We start from the raw sequence: 19,745 nt of genomic DNA, 5'->3' as shown, positions 1-19,745 counted from the left end.
TGCTGACTTCAGCTGTATAAAGCCAGAGGCAGGTGCCTGAGCCTTAAAGCAAAGTGATTATTCCACGAGCCGGCCAGAGGCGAGCTATTTAGTGGGGTATGACAGGGCCCTTACCTACAAGGTGGGGCTCCTTGTACAAACACAAGTACACATCTTATGTACTGAGTTTTTTGTGTACTGGTACGCATAATAAACCCTCTAAGTCGGTCAGAGACGGACCTTATAAGGGAGGAGATAATGCCCAGCATGTACATACTCCAGCTCATTCCACAGTCAAACTGATAGAATGTTGGAATGTAGTGAGGGGACCTGTAGGTTATAAAACCTGATAAATGTCGAAGGCGAGGCCCAGCCTGCCACTGCACAAATATCTTCAATGGGTATCCCACTCGACCATGCCCACGAGGAGGCCATGCTCCTCGTAGAGTGAGCTCTGACGCCTAAGGGGCATTGAAGGCCCTTGGCTTCATAAGCTAGCGCTATAGCATCCACTATCCAGCGCGATATTCGTTGCTTTGAAACAGCGAGACCCTTAGTTCGGCCGCCAAAGCATACGAATAATTGTTCCGTCTGTCTGAACAGTGCAGAACGTTCCAAATATACTCTGAGCGCCCTGACCGGGCAGAGTAAATTTGCGTCGCCTTCGTCTGCTGAGGACGATAGAGCTGCCAGAGATATCACCTGTGCTCTGAAGGGTGTGGAGAGCACCTTAGGAATATACCCGCGCTTTGGCCTAAGGACAACTCTGCAGTCGTTAGGTCCAAATTCCAGGCAAGCAGCGCTTGATGACAGCGCGTGCAGGTCGCCCACTCTTTTAACTGAAGCGAGTGCCAGCAAGAGCGTGGTTTTGAGCGAGAGCTGCTTGAGGTGCACGGTTCGGAGAGGTTCGAACAGGGCACCTTTGAATGCGTCCAGGACCGTGGCCAGGTCCCAGATCGGCACCGAAGGTGGGCGAGGAGGGTTCATCCTCCTAGCGCCTCTTAGGAAACGAACGATCAGATCGTTTTTCCTAATGAATGTCCTTTATCAGGACTGTGTGACGCCGCTATGGCAGCCACATAGACTTTGAGCGTGGAGGGTGTGCGGCCCACCTCCAGCAGCTCCTGCAAAAAGGCGAGCACGCTCGGTATCTCGCGACGCTTTGGGGTTCAAGCTCTTGGTATCACACCAGTCACTGAACACTTTCCACTTTTGGGCATACAAGCGCCTCGTAGAGGGGACTCGTGCCTCAGCAATGGTTTTCAGAACTCCACTGGGGAGGTCCTCGGGAACCCGTTGAGGGGCCATGCATGGAGGGCCCACAGATCGGGGCGGGATGAAGAATCATCCCGCTGGCCTGTCCGAGGAGGTCTTGCCTCAGCGGAATCGGCCATGGGGCAGATTGCATCATCTGTACCAGCTCTGGAAACCACGTCTGGTTTTTCCAGAGTGGGGCTACCAGGAGCACTGCACATTTCACCTCCCTGATCCGACTGATGACCTGAGGCAGCATCGCGATCGGGGGAAAAGCATACAAGGGGCGGCTCGGCCAGATTTGGGCGAGCGCGTCCGTGCTTTTTGAGAAGAAGAGAGGGCAGTGCGCGTTTTCCTTGGAGGCGAAGAGGTCGACCTCTGCCTCGCCAAAGGTTCGCCATAACCACTGAACCGTCAGAGGGTGGAGAGACCATTGTCCTGGGAGAACTTTGTCTCTGGATAGCATGTCCGCTCCTTGGTTCAGGACGCCAGGCACGTGCGCTGCTCTTAGCGAGCGCAGGTGGTGTTGTGACCATAGAATGAGCTCCCTGGCCATAGAGTGCAGGGAGCTCGACCTGAGTCCACCTTGGCGATTTATATACGAAACTACCGTCATGTTGTCCGTTCGGACCAGGACGTGTTCGTTTTGCAGGTACGGAAGCAGGGCTCTGAGAGCCAAGGCGACCGCTTTCATTTCCAGACAGTTTATGTGTAGGCGCTTTTCCCGGGTTTGACCAAAAACCGGAAACAGGCCTGCCCTCGTAAAGGGCCCCCCATCCTATTTTGGAGGCATCTGTCGTGATCATTTTTCTCCGCGTATTCACGCCCAGACTCACGCCGGTTTGATACCATTATATGGCTTTCCAGGGTGTCAGGGCTTTTATACAGCCGTGATTCGCTCTGATCAAAAAGTGGCCTGAGCGCCATGCGTGAGTGGGGACGCGGCTCTTGAGCCAGCGCTGGAGAGGACGCATGTGCAACAATCCTAGCTGGAGTACAGCTGATGCCGAGGCCATGAGGCCGAGCATTCTCTGAAAATCGTTTGACGGGGGCGTGCGCGCCTGTTCTGAACGATGTTGCAAGGCGTCGAATAGAAAGCGCGCGCTCTGATGAGAGGCGCGCTGTCATCTGCACTGAGTCTAGCACTATTCCCAGAAAAGAAATATTCTGGCTGGGGGATAGCACGCTCTTTGCAAAATTTATTCTCAGACCCAGGCATTGTAAATGGCTGATAGTCCAAGATCTGTGTGTCATTAACTGAACCTCTGATTGTGCTATGATTAGCCAATCGTCGAGGTAATTCAGTATCCGCACTCCCGCTGTCTCAGGGGAAAGTGCTGCATCCATACATTTCGTGAATGTACGGGAGGCCAATGATAGGCCGAATGGTAGTACTGTGTACTGGTATGACTGTGCCTCGAAAGCGAATCTCAGAAAGGGCCTGTGATGAGGCGCTATCGGGATGTGAAAGTAAGCGTCTTTCAAATCCACTGATAGAAACCAATCCCCGGGGCGAACTTGCGCGAGGATGTGTTTGGTTGTTAACATTCTGAACGAGCGAATCATTAACGCTTTGTTCAGATGTCTGAGATCCAGGATGGGGCGAAGGCCACCGTCCTTTTTCGGGACGAGAAAAATAGCGGCTGTAAAAACCCGCCTCGCTCAAAGAGGGAGGAACAGTTTCTATAGCGCCCTTCTCTATCAGTTTGAGCACCTCGGTGCGTAGAACATGTAACACATCTTTCCTCACTTTCGTCTCGACCACCGCTGAAAAGCGGGGTGGTCTGCGAGCGAATTGAAGTGAGTATCCGTGTTTTATTATGTTCAAAAACCCATTTCGGCATGTCGGGATTTTTTCCCAGGCTTCTGCTCGCGACAGATATGGGCTGAATGCCGGCTGGGGGTGTGTCGCAGTGACGTATGGGCCCCGCCGGCAAATCGCTTTGTGCTAACACAGAATCTACGGCTCTCAGAGGCGCAGGTGCGCGCTGAGCAGCTGTATTGAGTGCCGAGTGCAGAGGTGCTTGTGAGAGTACAGGCACATGCGCTATTTCCGAAATGCTGACAGCATGAGTGCTTGAAACTGTATGAACAGTGTTTTGAAGTGGGGGTGCATTCATGATTATGGGCATGCGCGCCACGTTCATAAAGCTTTCCGCATTTAGCGGGGAGTTTCTTAGCTCGCGCATTACATCTGTAATGTTTGCGGCATAGCTGTTTGAAACTGTGGGTAGCTGTGTGTAGGGGTGCGTGCAATACAGCAGGCACACGCGCTACACTTATAGCACTTCCCGTTTTTACTGGGGAAGCGTTTATAACTGTGGGAACAGCACTTGTGTGTAGTGGTGCATACATGACAATAGGCACACGATCTACATATTTGAGACATCCAGCCTGAGCTGGGGAGGTGTTTGGCACTGTTTGGACAGTATTGATATGTGGGAATGCGCACTTTAGCGTGGACACATGAACCCTTAGTGACACAGGCAGAAAATGACTCTTTTGGTGATTTCTGTGTGTCGCTGTGAAAACGGCGTTTGATTGCAGGTGAGCGAGTTTTATGACTGGCCCATTGACTGCTGTATAGACATTTCCAACCGCCTGTAAGGGGACTGGGTAATGTTCTAATGTTCTACACTGAGCTTACAGCTCTCAGAGGCGCGTGCGCGTGCTGAGCAGCTTTGTTGAGTGCGTGTGAGATTACAGGCACGCGCGTTATCTCCGTAATGCTCTGCAGAAAGAGCCGGAGAAATGTTAGAAACTACAGTGTTTACGGGTGGGGGTGCATACATAGGCACGCGTGCCACTTCCATAAAGCTTCCCGCTCTTAGCGGGTAGTTTCTGTCCGCGCGTCGCATCTGTGATGCTCGCGGCTCTGTTTGGAACTGTATGGGCAGCTTATGGGTGGGGGTGCATACTGTGGTAGGCACGCCGCCACATAAAGCTTTCCGCATTTAGCGGGAGTTTCTTAGCTCGCGCATTGCATCTGTGATGCTTGCGGCATTTAGAGAGCTGTGTGAAACTGTATGGGTATGTGTGTGTAGGGGTGCGTGCATGACAGCAGGCACGCAGCTATACTTATAGTACTTCCCGCTTTTACTGGGGAAGCATTTATAACTGTGGGAACAGTGCTTGTGTGTAGTGGTGCATACATGACAGTAGGCACGCGATCTACATTTATGGGTCGTCCAGCTGGAGCTGGGGAAGTATTTGGCACTGTTTGGACAGTATTGATAAGTGGGAGTGCGCACTTTAGCGTGGACACGTGACCCCCTTAGTGACACAGGCAGAAAATGATTTTTTGTGTTTTCTGTGTGTTGCCGTTAACACGGTGTTTGAGTGCAGGTGAGCGAGTTCTGTGACTGGCCCATCGACTGCTGTACAGACATTTCCAGCCGCCTGTAAGGGGACTGGGTAATGTTTTACACGTTTTGCTTGCTGCTGCTGAGGCGGTCTCTTCCATGCTGGTGCCCGCGCTCGTGTCCGCAGATGTCGATGGCGCGGGGTCGAACGAGCCCGGCCAGTCGTTGGATGCAGCGTCAATAGAAAGAATGTCATCCTTTCCATCGTCGTTCCCTGGTGCGCCGAACGAGACGAGACCCACCGCTCTGTTGGAGGGGTGCTGGTCCGCTCTCCTGGGCGGCGGGGAGATCTCTGGTAGCGGTGAAGTACGCGGGGACTGGGCCGGCGTGACGTCACCGAAGTCTACGTGCTCTGGCAGCCTCTGTGAGCGGCACTTTTTCTTGCGCGGCTCGAACAGAGGTGGCAGCACGGTGGCAGCCGGCTCGCTTGCGGTGAAAACGGCAAAGCGAAGCGCCAGCCGGCGAGGCCCAGTGAGTCGCATTCGGGGCATCCGCCCTGAATGAGTGCAGCTTCTGCGTGGTCTGGTCCCAGGCAGCGAGTGCAAATGATGTGACGATCCCCGTCAGGAAGAGGGCCTCTGCACGAGGCGCAGGCTGAAGGCATCTGAAACAACACCTTAGAAACATCACTCTTTTACTTAAAAAAGCGTCGCGGGGGCGAGCGCTTGCAGTAAAAGGATATGCTTAGTAAAAGGATATGCGATGCGCGCTGGATGGCATAGCAGAAGGCTTCGAAGGCGGCTGAAGGTGCCGGCGTCCTCTCAGCAGTCCCGCTGTAAGCGTGTCAACGGCGGCGAAAGACTCCAACAATCCGGAGGATCCAGCAAAGAGAAGGTCTTCACTGAAGGAGATTAAATCTAAAGAACCGGAATGACGGGATGCTCATTATATAGCCCTCATATGCTAATTTCAGCAGGCTATGAGCGCTGAAGCGGGTGCGCCCCATTGGTGGCGCTGCTCTAAATCGCCCCGTCATTGGTTCGAGCAGTTGCCGCAGCACAGCCAATGACCGAGCTGCCTCGCTCATCACTGTCTGCTATGCAGCTGCAATGCGTTTTACATAAAGACTTCAATATTTCTCGAGAAACGGAGTTTTCCCATAGCGTAAGCTACTTACGCAATAGGAGAGACCTCTCGATAAGGGAACCGTATGACATCATACGAAATAGCCAACTCCAAAATATGTATGAGTTTACATGAGATCAGGTTGAAGGGTCCATTTCTTTTTTTCACACTTTCCTTATCATTTTAATATTGGCTGCCTTGCCTCAAGATTGCTGTGTATGGAATCAGCAATTGCATTTTAGTTTTAATTTGCCAGGTACAATGCAGTCACTGCAAAAATGAAAGTGAAAATTGATTAATTTAACTGTATTTTTGGAATGTATTTTGCAGACACTTTGTGGAAATTAACTGGTAAAGGAGGTTTTAATTTTCATTTCTATCACTGCATTATGGCAAGGCCTTATGCCGAGTTTACACTACATGATTTTAGGCCCGATTTTCACTCGCCGACAGTTTTGTGGAGATCGCAAACAAAAGCCCGAAATCATAGGCAATTCACAGCTAGCTTCTGTGAGCGACAAATACAAAATATGAATGATCAAAGATGCGATCTGAGAGAATGCTTGCTGATGTCAGCAAGATATCTAGCATGTTAAATATATGGACCTGTCTGTCGATTCCAAATCGTGCAATGGGAAATGTGTTTTGACTGAATACAACTGCTGCGGTGACCTACAGCCAATGACAGAGCAAGAAACGGGGCACGGGAAGTTTCAGTGGGAGGAGTCCTGATGTACCTGCAACAGAACATCAACTAGTATGGCTGCGGTATCAAGAAACTCTAATTGGACCGAAGAAATGGAGGAACAATTTGTGGAACACTGGCAGGAGCACCAGTGCCTATTTGAGGTTTCCTCTGAACTGTACCACAACCGGGTGAAGAAAGAGAAGGGTTGGAGAGAAAATGCCAATTCTCTTGGACAGTCAGGTAAGCAAATAGGTAGATTTTTCAGGAGGAGGCACTTTTTCATATTGTAACCAATAAAATATATGATGCCTGTACACATTATGTAAAGGCGATTAAAAACATACACATCATATTCTGAAATGCATAACATATGATCATGCATTTGTTTTCATATCTCATATCACTTCTCGCGTGTAATCTGTTGTGAAACGTAATTTGGAGTCCAGGTTCGTCGTGTAATTTGAAAACCCTACGACTTCCATGACAAGACAGACAGTTGTGTAATATGAACGTCTGACATCTTTGAAAGTTGTGTAGTGTAGTCATTATTTAACAAAATAGCTGCTGAAAGCTGATTGGTCAGTGGCGGCCATGTTTTTAAAGATATAGACCAGGGATATTCAATTAAAATTCTAAGAGGTCCAGTTAGAGAAAATTTCATCAACCAAAGGTCCGCAACATCACAATGACTAACTTGCGTTATCATTCAGTGCCACAGCCTAGTAGTTGTATGAAAATATGTTAGTAGCCTAGTCAACAGACGACTGTCAAATAAAATAAAGTACAATTCAATAATATTTCAACAATATTTATTGTTAGTTTATATATTGAGCTGTAGGGATCATAAATAATAAGTACTCTTATCAATTTAAATAAAATAAAGGCTGCATTTAAAAATAAATTATAAATAAATAAAACACAACAGAGAGCTTTTGAAAAATGTGCATCTCAAAATAAAGTGCTTAATTTTAGATAAATGAAATAAAAAGTATAGCTTGAGTTTCCCTTTTACTTTTTAGTTAACTCCTTCACATCTTAAGTTTAAACACATTTTATAATAAACAATCTCAACACATATTAACAATTGTACAGCTTTAACACCTCCTTTTCTCTTTCTTTGCCTTTTATATCTCACTTCCACACTTTCTCTTGCTTAGTGAGAAAAGTGAGCCCTTGCTTGTCCTGCCAGGATTTTAAATCTGGGCTGGAATGGTTTCAGTGCCATTCTCATACACATGTGTAGGTGCTCATTGGTGATCCTGGATCGATATTTGCTTTTAATAATGTTCATTGTGGAGAAAGCTGCCTCACAGTTGTATGTGGAGCCAAACATGGTAAAGATGTACAAGGCTACTTTCCTCAGACCTGGGAAAGCGGTCTCTGAGACCATTTTAAGCCAGAAAGTGGCAGGATCAGTTTTTCCAAAATGCTCTTTCAAGGCCACATCTGCTTGGAGATCGACCAGTTGCATCTGGAGAGGCCCAGCATTTGCCCACTTGAAGAGCAGTGTGACTTCCTTTGAGAACCCCCTGACATCTGTAATGAGGAATGGGTTCTGAATAAACAGGGTGAGCTGCTGTCCAAGGCTGAAGTTGTCAAAACGCTTGCTGAAGTTTACAATCAGCTTTGTCAACAAAGTCAACAAAAGACAAATCTCTCTCACCCTGAACCTGTTCCTTCACAGTTGGGAAGTGTGCACAGTCTCCCTGCAGGTCTTCCCTAAACAACACAAGTTTCCTCTGAAAGGAGTGGACAGCTGTCATCAGATCACAAACTGAATTGTCCTTGCCCTGTAGCTTTAAATTCAGTTCATTCAGGTGTGAAGTGATATCAACCAAAAAAGCCACAATATCCATCTTCTTGTCATCCTCCAACAAGAGAGAAAATGTTGTCGCCTTCTGGCTCTTCAGCTGTGTCAAGAAAGCTACGATTTCCCCTCGGATGGACCAAAAGCGCTCCAACACCCTACCTTTGCTGAGCCATCTTACATTGTTGTGTAGCAGAAGGTCATCAGCATTTGCATCAACATCTCTGAGGAATTCCCTGAGCATGCGATGCTGATGGGAAGAGGAAGCTCTGAGAAAGTTTATCATTGTGTTCATCACCTCAGCATACTCGTCTGACAGGGTGGAGCACAGGACTAACTGATGCATTATGCAATGGTAAGAGATGAGTTTAGGATTGTCCTCTTTCATTCTTGCCACAGCTCCTCTCTCCCTACCATGGCAGGGGCTCCATCTGTGGTTATTGAAACCACTTGTTTCAGCTCTATTGCCCTCTTCGTTAACATCTCCTTTATGGCCAGGTAGATGTCCTCTCCTCTTGTACTGGTCTGAAGGGGTGTGACACCTAACAGGTCTTCACAGAACTCTTCCTTGTCTTTGTTGAAGAACCTTACAAAAACAAACAGCTGAGCATTGCCAGACACATCAGTGGACTCATCAACAGCTAAGCCTATGCATGGTGCCTTGTGAATTGCTTCATACAGCTGAGCTAGCACATCATGGGTTAATATTTCTGTTTTCTTTGTTGCTGATGATGCTGACATAGGTATTTGCTTGATTTTTACACACATCGTCTTTTTGTTTTCCCTCAAATAAGGTTTCAGCTACCGCACTCCTTGACAACCCCTCCATCAGTAAATGTTTTTTATGTTTGCCCAAAATCCAAGCAACTTTAAGGGAACATTCGTTAGCACGTTGTTGGGCAGTGAATGAATGTGATCCAGGGATTCTGCTGGATCGATCATATTGGGCTTTTAGATCGTTTATTTTCTGTGCCATCAGTTCGGATTTAAGTGGGTATGTTTGGTCAAAAGATTTGTGCTTTGTCTCATAGTGGCGCTTCACATTGCCGCTTTTAATAATCGCGACAGTCTCTGAACATATGAGACATACCGGTTTTGAACTGCCCGTGGGAAGAATGAACATCTGTCCATTCTTGATTAAAAGCTCTGTTTTCGCTGTCCACTTTTCTTTTTTTAGAACACACCATGTGAAACGATCGTCTCTCTTTCGTCTCGTCTCTCCCTGTGTGTGTATCTCTCGCTGACTCGAGTAGCATCACATGACATGATTTACAACACATGCTATTGGTCTGTGAGTTTCCTGGGCCGTGCTAAACCAGTACCATAAATGCTAGAAAAGCTGCACGGTTTAAAATAGAAACGCTCCGTCAAAAGTCAATAATTCTCAATAATTTATAGGTTATTGGTCCGGGTCCGGACAGAACGGTGGCTGGGTCCGGATCCGGACCGCGGTCCGCCTATTAGTGACCTCGGTTCTATACTATAGAAGTTAGCACAGAGGAAAGAAACCTAAAGATAAAACATAAACCTAAAAACTTTTTAAACGTTCCAGTATGACTAATATTTTGCTGATATGTAATTTAACATACACTACAGTTTGCTCACTCCAAAACATGCTTCAGGCTATCAGAATTTACTTATGAGCTTGTCATAAAACTTGTATTACTCCTGTCCTGTGGTTTACACTATTGGTTAGATGCTGTGCCTAAGATCCATTCCCTGTTGTAATCTGTGTTAAACTCTGCTCAGACTAAATTGATAATTGAAGAGGTAAGTTTCATATTTTTACCCCCACTCTAAAACTGTCTGTGATTGCACTTCTACTCTTTTTCTTAGCCCTTTCCCTCCCTTCTTTCTCTTTTTAAGTAGGGTGTTATTTAGTCATACTGGAACATTTAAAAAGTTTTTAGGTTTATTTTTTGTCTTTAGGTTTAATCATGTGGGCCGAGGACGACTTGTATCCACGTGTACCATGTCTCCAAAGTAATGCAGAGCCTATAAATGGTAATGTATACCTAATGTATCACGGGACCTCTCAAACTGTGGCGCAACAGATCAAGTCCCGTGGCTTTTTTCCATCTGAAGGTGGCATGCTGGGATGTGGTGTCTACCTCAGCCGAGATCTCAACAAGGCCAGCAGATATCCTCTTAATCGTCCACATGATAGAGTTGTTATTAGAGTGAAGGTCAATGTAGGAAAAGTGAAGAAAATCGACTCTCAACATCACCAAATGCGAACAACCTGGCATGATTATGGCTATGACACTGCCTGGTGCCCTCCAAACTGTGGCATGGTGTCAAGTGGTCTTGAAGAAGACTGTGTTTGGGATCCGAAACGAATTACTCTTATTGATGAAATTCCACCCTGTCTTCAAAGCACAGAAGATGCAGTTGAGGATAAAATCTACACAATGTTCCATGGCACAACAAAGGAGGATGCAGAAAAAATTAAAGCCGTTGGTTTTCGTCAATCTGGTGGCATATTTGGACAAGGTGTCTATCTCAGCCGAGATCTAGACAAAGCCAGCACAAAGATCAATCATGATGTTCCCATTCAACAGAGAAGTGTTCTGAAAGTGAAGGTTAATTTTGGGAAAGTAATAAAGATTGACAATCAAGGTCACCCAATGAAAGAAAACTGGCATGATCGTGGGTATGACACTGCCTGGTGCCCCCTAAATGTGGCATTGCGTCAAGTGGACTTGACTGTGTTTGGAATCCGAGACAAATCACAGTCATTGATGTAATTCGTCCAAAGTAAAGAGTCTGTGGTGTTTGTTTTGAGAAACACAAAGTTATTTTTTATTGAGAATTGTACAGTCAATGCTGGCAATGTCCTACAATATTTTCATAGGCTGAAGCTGGACAGAAATGTTGGTCTAACATGTATTTGTGTGTAGATTCAAAGTATTTCACATTTCCTAGTGTTTGTAACTCAAAAAATGCACATTTCTGCTACAGTTTCAAGAGAGAACCTCACTGTGTGCGCACGGTAGTCAAATGCTCTCAACTCACGGTACAAAGGCTTGTATTCATGTCGTTGTAATGTTTGTTATTCTAAACAGATGTGTAAACTTCCTGGCTGAACTAGCAGTTGTAAGTCAAAGCACCTTAATGTGCTTTATTGCATTATCTCCAAAATCTTCATTGGCACAACAATTATTTCTTGGATATTTTACAGTGTGAACAAAACAGTTAAAATGTATAATGTAAAATATTTTCTAATTAAATGCAGCCCCCATAAATTCTTTGGCCAGTTCTTGAATCATTTATTTGATTTTATATGATTTATTAGAAAGAATTAAAAGAACAATTTCATGTCTATCCTTGTATTTTTCCCCTGGTCGAGGTGGTTAAGGGTTTTAGAAAGTAATTAATAATAAGTAATGTAATTACTTTTCAGACAGAGTAATTGGTACAGTAATCTAAGGACACTGTAGAAGATGTAATTAGTAGTTAGTAGTTAATAACTTTTTTTTAGAGTATCTTACCCAACACTGTCTGCAGGTTACTGTCTCACACTAGACCTCATTTAGTATCTGTCAGGTTATAATTATTATTTTCATGATGTTTTCTGACCTGCCATATGTATGACATTTTAAGTAACGAGTATATACTGTTTGTCATGAGATAAAAATATACTTCGTAGATTGAGCTAACTAACCATTCAGCCTACTGAATTGAACATGGGGAAAAGAATATTGGGAATTTATTGATAATTGTGGAGTGTTATACATACAATATCGTATAAAATTAGAACATTTGATTTCACTAAGCAATTGCTATACACCCTCCATTTTAAAAGTTGTTTCACGTAATTAATAATTAGAATAGCCTACATTTTTAATGGGAATTTGTGTCCGATTACTCTCTGCTCAGACTGAATTTCTCAGAGATTAAGCAACAGACCGTACACTGACCCCAACTCAACTACACTTATCTATGTGAAATGTTATTGTTCATTACCCTGACACTTTTGATCTTTTATGTTGAGACTCCATCTGTCACAGCTGTGTACAAAGTTTCTGACTAGGTGGAGCATTTACAGGAAATCACTCCTTTACGGCAGAAACAAAACTTTAAATATATTGGAATTTTAGTTTGAAAGGAAACTGTGCTGTTGATAGTCCTTGTCATTTCAATTTTATTGGAAAATGTAATTTAAAGAATACTTATTAAAATAATATAAAAACAGTAAAACAACAAGAAAAATTTGGGATTAATAAGCATTTCGCAGGTCACATTACTTAGAAGTCAATGTACTGTTTTTCATTACACAAACACACATACTTCATTATATACAGAGGTTACTCATAAAATATTAAACAGAACATGAAACAGAGATAAATGCTCTGAAAACTTGCTTGTTTTCATAAAAGCTTGACAAATGTCATTAGAACATAGAAACAAATCACACCATATTTACTTCAGAATGATCAATAAACTGGTTTTAGAGAAATATTAGTAAGACTCTCTTTGTTTTGGATGCTGGAGAACTTTAAAAGGCAGCCACAGTTTAATCAGATCTACAAACTAGTTTTTTTGAAGAGAAACTGAAAGTCAATGTAATACCTTCCGTGGACACACCCTGAACAGTACGCCGTTTATAAACTAGATTTCAGGAAGTCTGCATTCAGAGTTAGGAGCAACATCAGAGGTAAGCTTAATTTGTTATTTCTATAAAGCCTACCAACCTTGTAACAACCAATTATATTTGTATACTGTTGACATATATTTAATTTAAACTTTATCTCTCTCTCTCTCTCTTCTTGTGATCTGGTAACCAGAGTTTTCACAATAATTTGAGGATATTGAGATTATTTGTGTTTTGTCCAGGTACAGACATGTGGGCTGAAGATGACTTGGGTCCAGCTGTTCCACCATGCCTTGATAGTTACATAGCACCAATTGAAGGAAAAGTATACAGGATGTATCATGGCACATCCAGGGAGGCTGCTGTGCACATCAAGGTCAATGGCTTTAAACGGTCTTCTGGAGGGATGCTTGGGTCTGGTGTCTACCTCAGTAGAGATCTAAAGAAGGCCTCCAAATACCCCCTAGATCTACCTGAGAACCAGAGAGTGGTTCTGAGAGTGAAGGTCAATGTTGGGAAAGTGATAAAGATCAACTATCAAGGTCATCCACTGCAGAAAACCTGGCATGATTATGGTTATGACACTGCCTGGTGCCCACCAAAATGTGGCATGGTGAAAAGTGGTCTTGAAGAAGACTGTGTGTGGGATCCAAATCGAATCACAGTCATTGATGAAATTTATCCAAAGCAAGGGGCATGTGGTGTTAGTAATGAACGTTATTAAAGTACCCTTGGAGAGTTCGTCTTTTTCTTGATAATTTTAAACTGTATGTTCTTGTCTTGAAGCTGGAAATAATAATAAATGAAATATTTTTTATGCACAAATCTTTAAATTGTCTTTTGTGTTCCTTTTGAAATAAACAAAAATGAAATAAAATAAGCTGACTGTATACCTAAAAGCTGCTTAAATTGTTATATAATTAAATGGCTCACACTGTAAGCCGGATAAGCAAGATATTTTGCTTACAATAGATAGAAATAGAAATACATAGATAAATAAAAACATCTTGCTCTTGCTACATCTGAAAGAATGTAGGATAAAGAAACGTTGTCTTACACAATGAATTAGAACATTAAATATATTGTAGGCTTCATTAATTTAATGATTCTCTCTTAGTTCTACTTTCTCTTTTAATGAAATTGATATCCTGAACATTTTGATCTTTTTGTTGAAGAAATTTCAGCCAAAATTAGCTACGTAAAAAACAATCTTAGGTTTGGACTTGACCAATCCAACTGGTGGTTTCCAGTCTCAGTCAATAGTCAGTTTTCATTCATTACTGTTTTTAATAAACCAAATTAAATTGTAACTGTCAGTGGATGTACATCAGGAGATGTTCATTTTGTGATTTCACTAGTTTGATTAACTTGATGTACTGTATTATTAACTCAACATTCAGACTCCATATTGTACATGCTAATAGCCTCTGACTGGGTGTGGACCTAAACAGAATCTCAAACAGGAAGTGACACATCTCTTGTCTGTCTCTTTTTTTTTTTTTTTTGACAATTATGAAAAATGATATGCAAATAAGCCTAAATTGAACTAAATTAAACAATCAATCGATTGTATTCAAGACCTAAATTAAATTGAACTCATCATTGAGTGGATCACATCCCTAAGTAGGCTTGTACAGTATGCTGTATAAAATTAGTTGGCACCAGTGGATCACATCTTTGTGCTCTCCTTTGTATTGTGTAGTTCTGCATAAAAATGGTTTGCACAAAAGTATGTCAGTAAAATTCTTCGGGGGAACTTTGGGGAAAATGAGTTTTTAAGTTTAAATACTGTATATTGAAATGCTTTAAATGCACAGAGACTAACTCTCTGAGCAATAAAACACAAATTATTTACCAACTATAACTACATTTCAGAATCACAACACTAAATTTCAACCAGAACTGTTCAAAGCAAGAGCATATGTGTAAAGGCAGAACAAGAGAGAAAAGTGAGAAAATTTGATTTTTTTAAAATAATAAATATGATTATAAATTAGTGGCCCTGCAATGGACTGGCGACCTGTCCAGGGTGTCCCCCGCCTTTCGCCCAATGTTAGCTGGGATAGGCTCCAGCCCCCCGCGACCCTGTACACAGGATAAGCGGTTGACGATGGATGGATGGATGGATGGATGATTATAAATTAAGTGATCAAATGATTAGACCAAATATTCTGGTGACATGAAATTAAAATGCAATAAAGCGATTAGGTTAAATTTACACTCTTATAAGTATTTATTTGGATAATATTACACATTACAGTGATGAATCTGATCTTTCAAAAGTATGATATTTGGTACAATCTGTTTCAAGCATGTAAGGAGTGATATACTACAAGACCAAATATAGTCAACTTTTTTATCAAGAGGGTTAATCGGAACAAATTAAAAGCACATTTACTGATGTTCTTACTGTTCCTGGTATGATTAGCTGAATATACATATTTTGTATTTAATATTACAGTTTTAGTTTACCTCAGAACACAATACACAATTAATCATGATATCCAATGAAAATCCCATTTCATGTATGTCTCATGAAAATATAGAACATAAAAACCTTACTTATCTGTGAACATTTCTGCAGTGTTGGTTTCAATTATCAGTTATAATTACGTTGCATATATATCTGTTAGATAGGTAAGTGTATTCAGTAGGAATAATAAACTCAGCTTTTATGGCAGACATGCTTATCCATAAAGGGGCATATGTATGCCTTACAGGACCAGCATTTCTCTACTGTGTGTTTATCCAGTGTCTGCTGATCGCATACTTTACATTGACTCAGATTTTTCCCATCCTGTTTCTGTAACTGTCCTTTCTGCATTATGAGACTCTGCAGGGAACTCTTAGTACTGGTGTCTGTGCAATGTGCTATTCCAATCACAGTGAGTCGCTTTGGGTCCCAAACGCAGTCCTCCTCGAGACCAACAGTGGCAGGCAACCATGCTGTATCGTATCCATGCTGATGCCAAGTGGTTTGCAGGTTCATGCTTTGGCTGTCAATCCTCTTCACTTTACCCACTCTCACTCGAAGCTTGAACACAACTCTGTCATTAGGAGCACATAATAATGGGTAACTCATGGCTTTGTTCATGTCCCTACTACAATAGACTCCAGGGCCCAGTTTTCCTCCAGCAGAGGGCTTGAACCCTGATGATATGATAGCTGAGGCATTTGTTTTGTGTGTTCCATGGAACATAATATAGCCATGGCTCTTTTTGGGTTGTTGACCTGGTTTAAGATGCTTTGATTTGTCACAGTATGTCTGCCATCCACTGAATTGTATTGGCATATTGGCACTTATCCAACACTCAGAACTACTGAAGTATATTGGATTTGTCTTTCACTCCTTACTGAGCCCGCAGTTCCTAAACAACACAATTTAAACATACAATTATGAGTTAACAATCAAATTAAACACTGAAATGTTACAATCACCCTATAAAAATGTCCCCAAAGCCAACATATAAACATTTTAAATAAATATTTCAGGTTCAATACAAGTTAAGCTCAATTGACAGCATTTGTAGCATAATGTTGATTACCACAAAAATTAAGTTCAAATTGTCTCTCCTTTTCTTAAAAAAAAGAAAAAGAAAAAAATCTGGGTTCATGATCGATTAAATTAATAAATGGCACACAACTGATGATTAATTATTCAATAACAGCCCTAATATCCACATCTATTTCTGTGTCAACCTCTCTGCTCCCCTAGTGTAAGAAACGCTCAATCAAATGATCCTCTCTTAAGCACCACCCACTCATTAACATAGCATTTACATGTTGGCTTTGAAAGTGAAAACGAAAATTAAAAGATAAAATTAAAACTGAACATTGCATTTTAATTTGAATTCTTTCACCTTATTTTGTTAAAATTAATCAAATGTTTTGGAAAAAATTTATTTGCAATTGACCCCTCGCTAAGCTCCACCCCCCTTGGTATCCACGGCTCGCTCTGACAAGCTTTGCAAAACTCTCATTTATTTTACACAGTTTAATCAATAGCATGATCTTTTCGAGATTTATTTAAGGATTTTTTAAAAGAATGAAAAAACTGTTTGTATGCTCTCTAGGTACCTCATGTCACTATTACAAGTGATGTTTTTTACATTTGTTGGATCATTTCAATAAAATTCTTCTAAAACTGTTAAAAATAAAACTGTTCAAAAATACACATTGCTTTACACTCTCACTGCGAAACCGTAAGGATTCGTACAACTTTTCTAAATTTGGCTAAAATTAGTATGATATCGTACAACTGCACTTGTATGAATGCATATGACTTTCACTACAGCCAATGACATTGCTGACATTGTTTCCATCTAATAAGTGACAATCACTTGCTTCTGTCACACACAACAGCATGTATACACTACAGACTCTACTGATCAGTTAGGTTTAGAAAAGGGGTGTGGGAAAGGCCATAATATTAATAAGTATGTCGTGTATGGAACTCGTGCTTGTGATAATAGGAACTATTGTTGTGTATGCTATTGCAGAAGGTGCCAGTTTTTAAGAGTGCACTGGAAAGAAACTGTCCCAGAGAATGTGAGTGCATGAGTGTAGTGTTCCGTGTTTAAATAACCAGTCCATTTATAATCATAAATATCTGTCTTTATTGATTAGAAGAGGCAGAATAAAACAGTGCTTACTTCCGTATTAGACATTTGCAAATGATGAAATCGTACGGAATTATGTGAACGAAACCGTATGACATCATACGAAATAGCCAACTCCAAAATATGTATGAGTTTACATGAGATCAGGTTGAAGGGTCCATTTCTTTTTTTCACACTTTCCTTATCATTTTAATATTGGCTGCCTTGCCTCAAGATTGCAGTGTATGGAATCAGCAATTGCATTTTAGTTTTAATTTGACAGGTACAACGCAGTCACTGCAAAAATTAAAGTGAAAATTGATTAATTTAACTGTATTTTTGGAATGTATTTTGCAGACACTTTGTGGAAATTAACTGGTAAAGGAGGTTTTAATTTTCATTTCTATCACTGCATTAATTTATATAAAAATGGCAAGGCCTTATGCCGAGTATACACTACATGATTTTAGGCCCGATTTTCACTCGCCGACAGTTTTGTGGAGATCGCAAACAAAAGCCCGAAATCATAGGCAATTCACAGCTAGCTTCTGTGAGCGACAAATACAAAATATGAATGATCAAAGATGCGATCTGAGAGAATGCTTGCTGATGTCAGCAAGATATCTAGCATGTTAAATATATGGACCTGTCTGTCGATTCCAAATCGTGCAATGGGAAATGTGTTTTGACTGAATACAACTGCTGCGGTGACCTACAGCCAATGACAGAGCAAGAAACGGGGCACGGGAAGTTTCAGTGGGAGGAGTCCTGATGTACCTGCAACAGAACATCAACTAGTATGGCTGCGGTATCAAGAAAGTCTAATTGGACCGAAGAAATGGAGGAACAATTTGTGGAACATTGGCAGGAGCACCAGTGCCTATTTGAGGTTTCCTCTGAATTGTACCACAACCGGGTGAAGAAAGAGAAGGGTTGGAGAGAAATTGCCAATTCTCTTGGACAGTCAGGTAAGCAAATAGGTAGATTTTTCAGGAGGAGGTACTTTTTCATATTGTAACCAATAAAATATATGATGCCTTTACACATTAGGAGGAGGTACTTTTTCATATTGTAACCAATAAAATATATGATGCCTTTACACATTATGTAAAGGCGATTAAAAACATACACATCATATTCTGAAATGCATAACATATGATCATGCATTTGTTTTCATATCTCATATCACTTCTCGCGTGTAATCTGTTGTGAAAAGTAATTTGGAGTCCAGGTTCGTCGTGCAATTTGAAAACCCTACGACTTCCATGACAAGACAGACAGTTGTGTAATATGAACGGTACCACAATCTGACGTCTTTGCAAGTTGTGTAGATTTTTGTTAAGATTTTAGGGGTCCAAGTACGAAGTCCTGGAAAAATTCCCACACCCCTTTTCTAAACCTAACTGATCAGTAGAGTCTGTAGACATTATTTAACAAAATAGCTGCTGAAAGCTGATTGGTCAATGGCGGCCATGTTTTTAAAGATATAGACTGTCCTCATATTCCAACATGGCACCTTGGTAAAAGACACTGCATGACAAATTTCAAGTCGATCGGACCAACAGTTCCATAGTTAGAAAAATTGAATGTTTCTTTTTTCATTATTATAGCGCCACCAGGAGGCAGAGGCGTGCGATTTTTTTTGTGTGTGTGTGTGTCCTCAGAATGGTCCCATACATAAGTGTTCCAATTTGGTGATAATATCTCAATCCTTCAAAAGTGGTAACAATTTTAGTAAAGGGCCACGCCCACTAAATATATTTTAGCGTACCGTTTGACGATAAATCAAAATTTCTAAATTCCTTTGGAACATTTTTCCAGGACTTCGTGCTTGGACCCCTAACATCTTAACGAAAAGGCGATTGAAACCCTAAATAACATAAACATACCATTGCTGGAATTTAACACTTAACATGCTACTATTCTTATAGGGTTATTTGGAAGGAACCTCTTTTTTCACTTTTAATTTAACATTTATAATGCGCAGTTCCCCAGAAGACGAGACGTTAATACATTTGTACGTATTTAACCTCCTTGCGAGAAGCTTCGCCATTTTTAGACAGGTTGAAAACAAAGACACTTTCCCGATACCAACCTTTTACCACGTAGGCTGTTTTGCTGTTGAAAAAGCTCATGTTTACTAACCTTGTATGTCAAAGGACGTGTTTGATAGAGACACGTCACCGTAACTTCTGATACCTTGGTTTGCGTTCCCCAGTGCGTTATGAGCCGAATAATCTCACTTAAAAGCACACATTTGACTCGAAGCCGCTTTCACTTTCATTTCATAAACAAACATTCCTAATGACGCCAAGACTGACTCAGTACACAGATACCAACCAATTTAGGCGATACCTGTTAAATGTTTGCAAGTTAAATGAACAAAAGATAAGAAAAA

The 19,745-nt window shown here is 41.8% G+C and overlaps 1 protein-coding gene and 1 pseudogene across 1 annotated transcript; one reads left to right on the top strand and one right to left on the bottom strand.

The window, feature by feature from the left end:
• The window catches only part of LOC127627384 (uncharacterized), a 43,865-nt pseudogene extending 30,306 nt beyond the window's left edge, over positions 1-13,559 (top strand).
• A 1,453-nt stretch (positions 13,560-15,012) lies between these two features.
• On the bottom strand, positions 15,013-19,637 carry LOC127628115 (uncharacterized). Its single transcript, XM_052104806.1, has 2 exons — positions 19,493-19,637; positions 15,013-16,117 (listed from the first exon to the last, which is right to left on the bottom strand). The coding sequence occupies exon 2, from the start codon at positions 16,039-16,041 to the stop codon at positions 15,415-15,417; it is 627 nt and encodes a 208-aa protein (XP_051960766.1). The 5' UTR covers positions 16,042-16,117; positions 19,493-19,637; the 3' UTR covers positions 15,013-15,414.
• Between the last annotated feature and the right edge of the window lie 108 nt (positions 19,638-19,745).

This window comes from Xyrauchen texanus, chromosome 34, assembly GCF_025860055.1.
Source record: "Xyrauchen texanus isolate HMW12.3.18 chromosome 34, RBS_HiC_50CHRs, whole genome shotgun sequence".
Classification (NCBI taxonomy): domain Eukaryota; kingdom Metazoa; phylum Chordata; class Actinopteri; order Cypriniformes; family Catostomidae; genus Xyrauchen; species Xyrauchen texanus.
Note: the sequence above shows the minus strand (reverse complement) of the source record. Positions and strands in the feature narration are given on the sequence as shown.

Excerpts from the sequence above, each read along its gene's own strand:
- LOC127628115 (XM_052104806.1), bottom strand. The coding sequence starts at position 16,041 with ATGCCAATACAATTCAGTGGATGGCAGACATACTGTGACAAATCAAAG.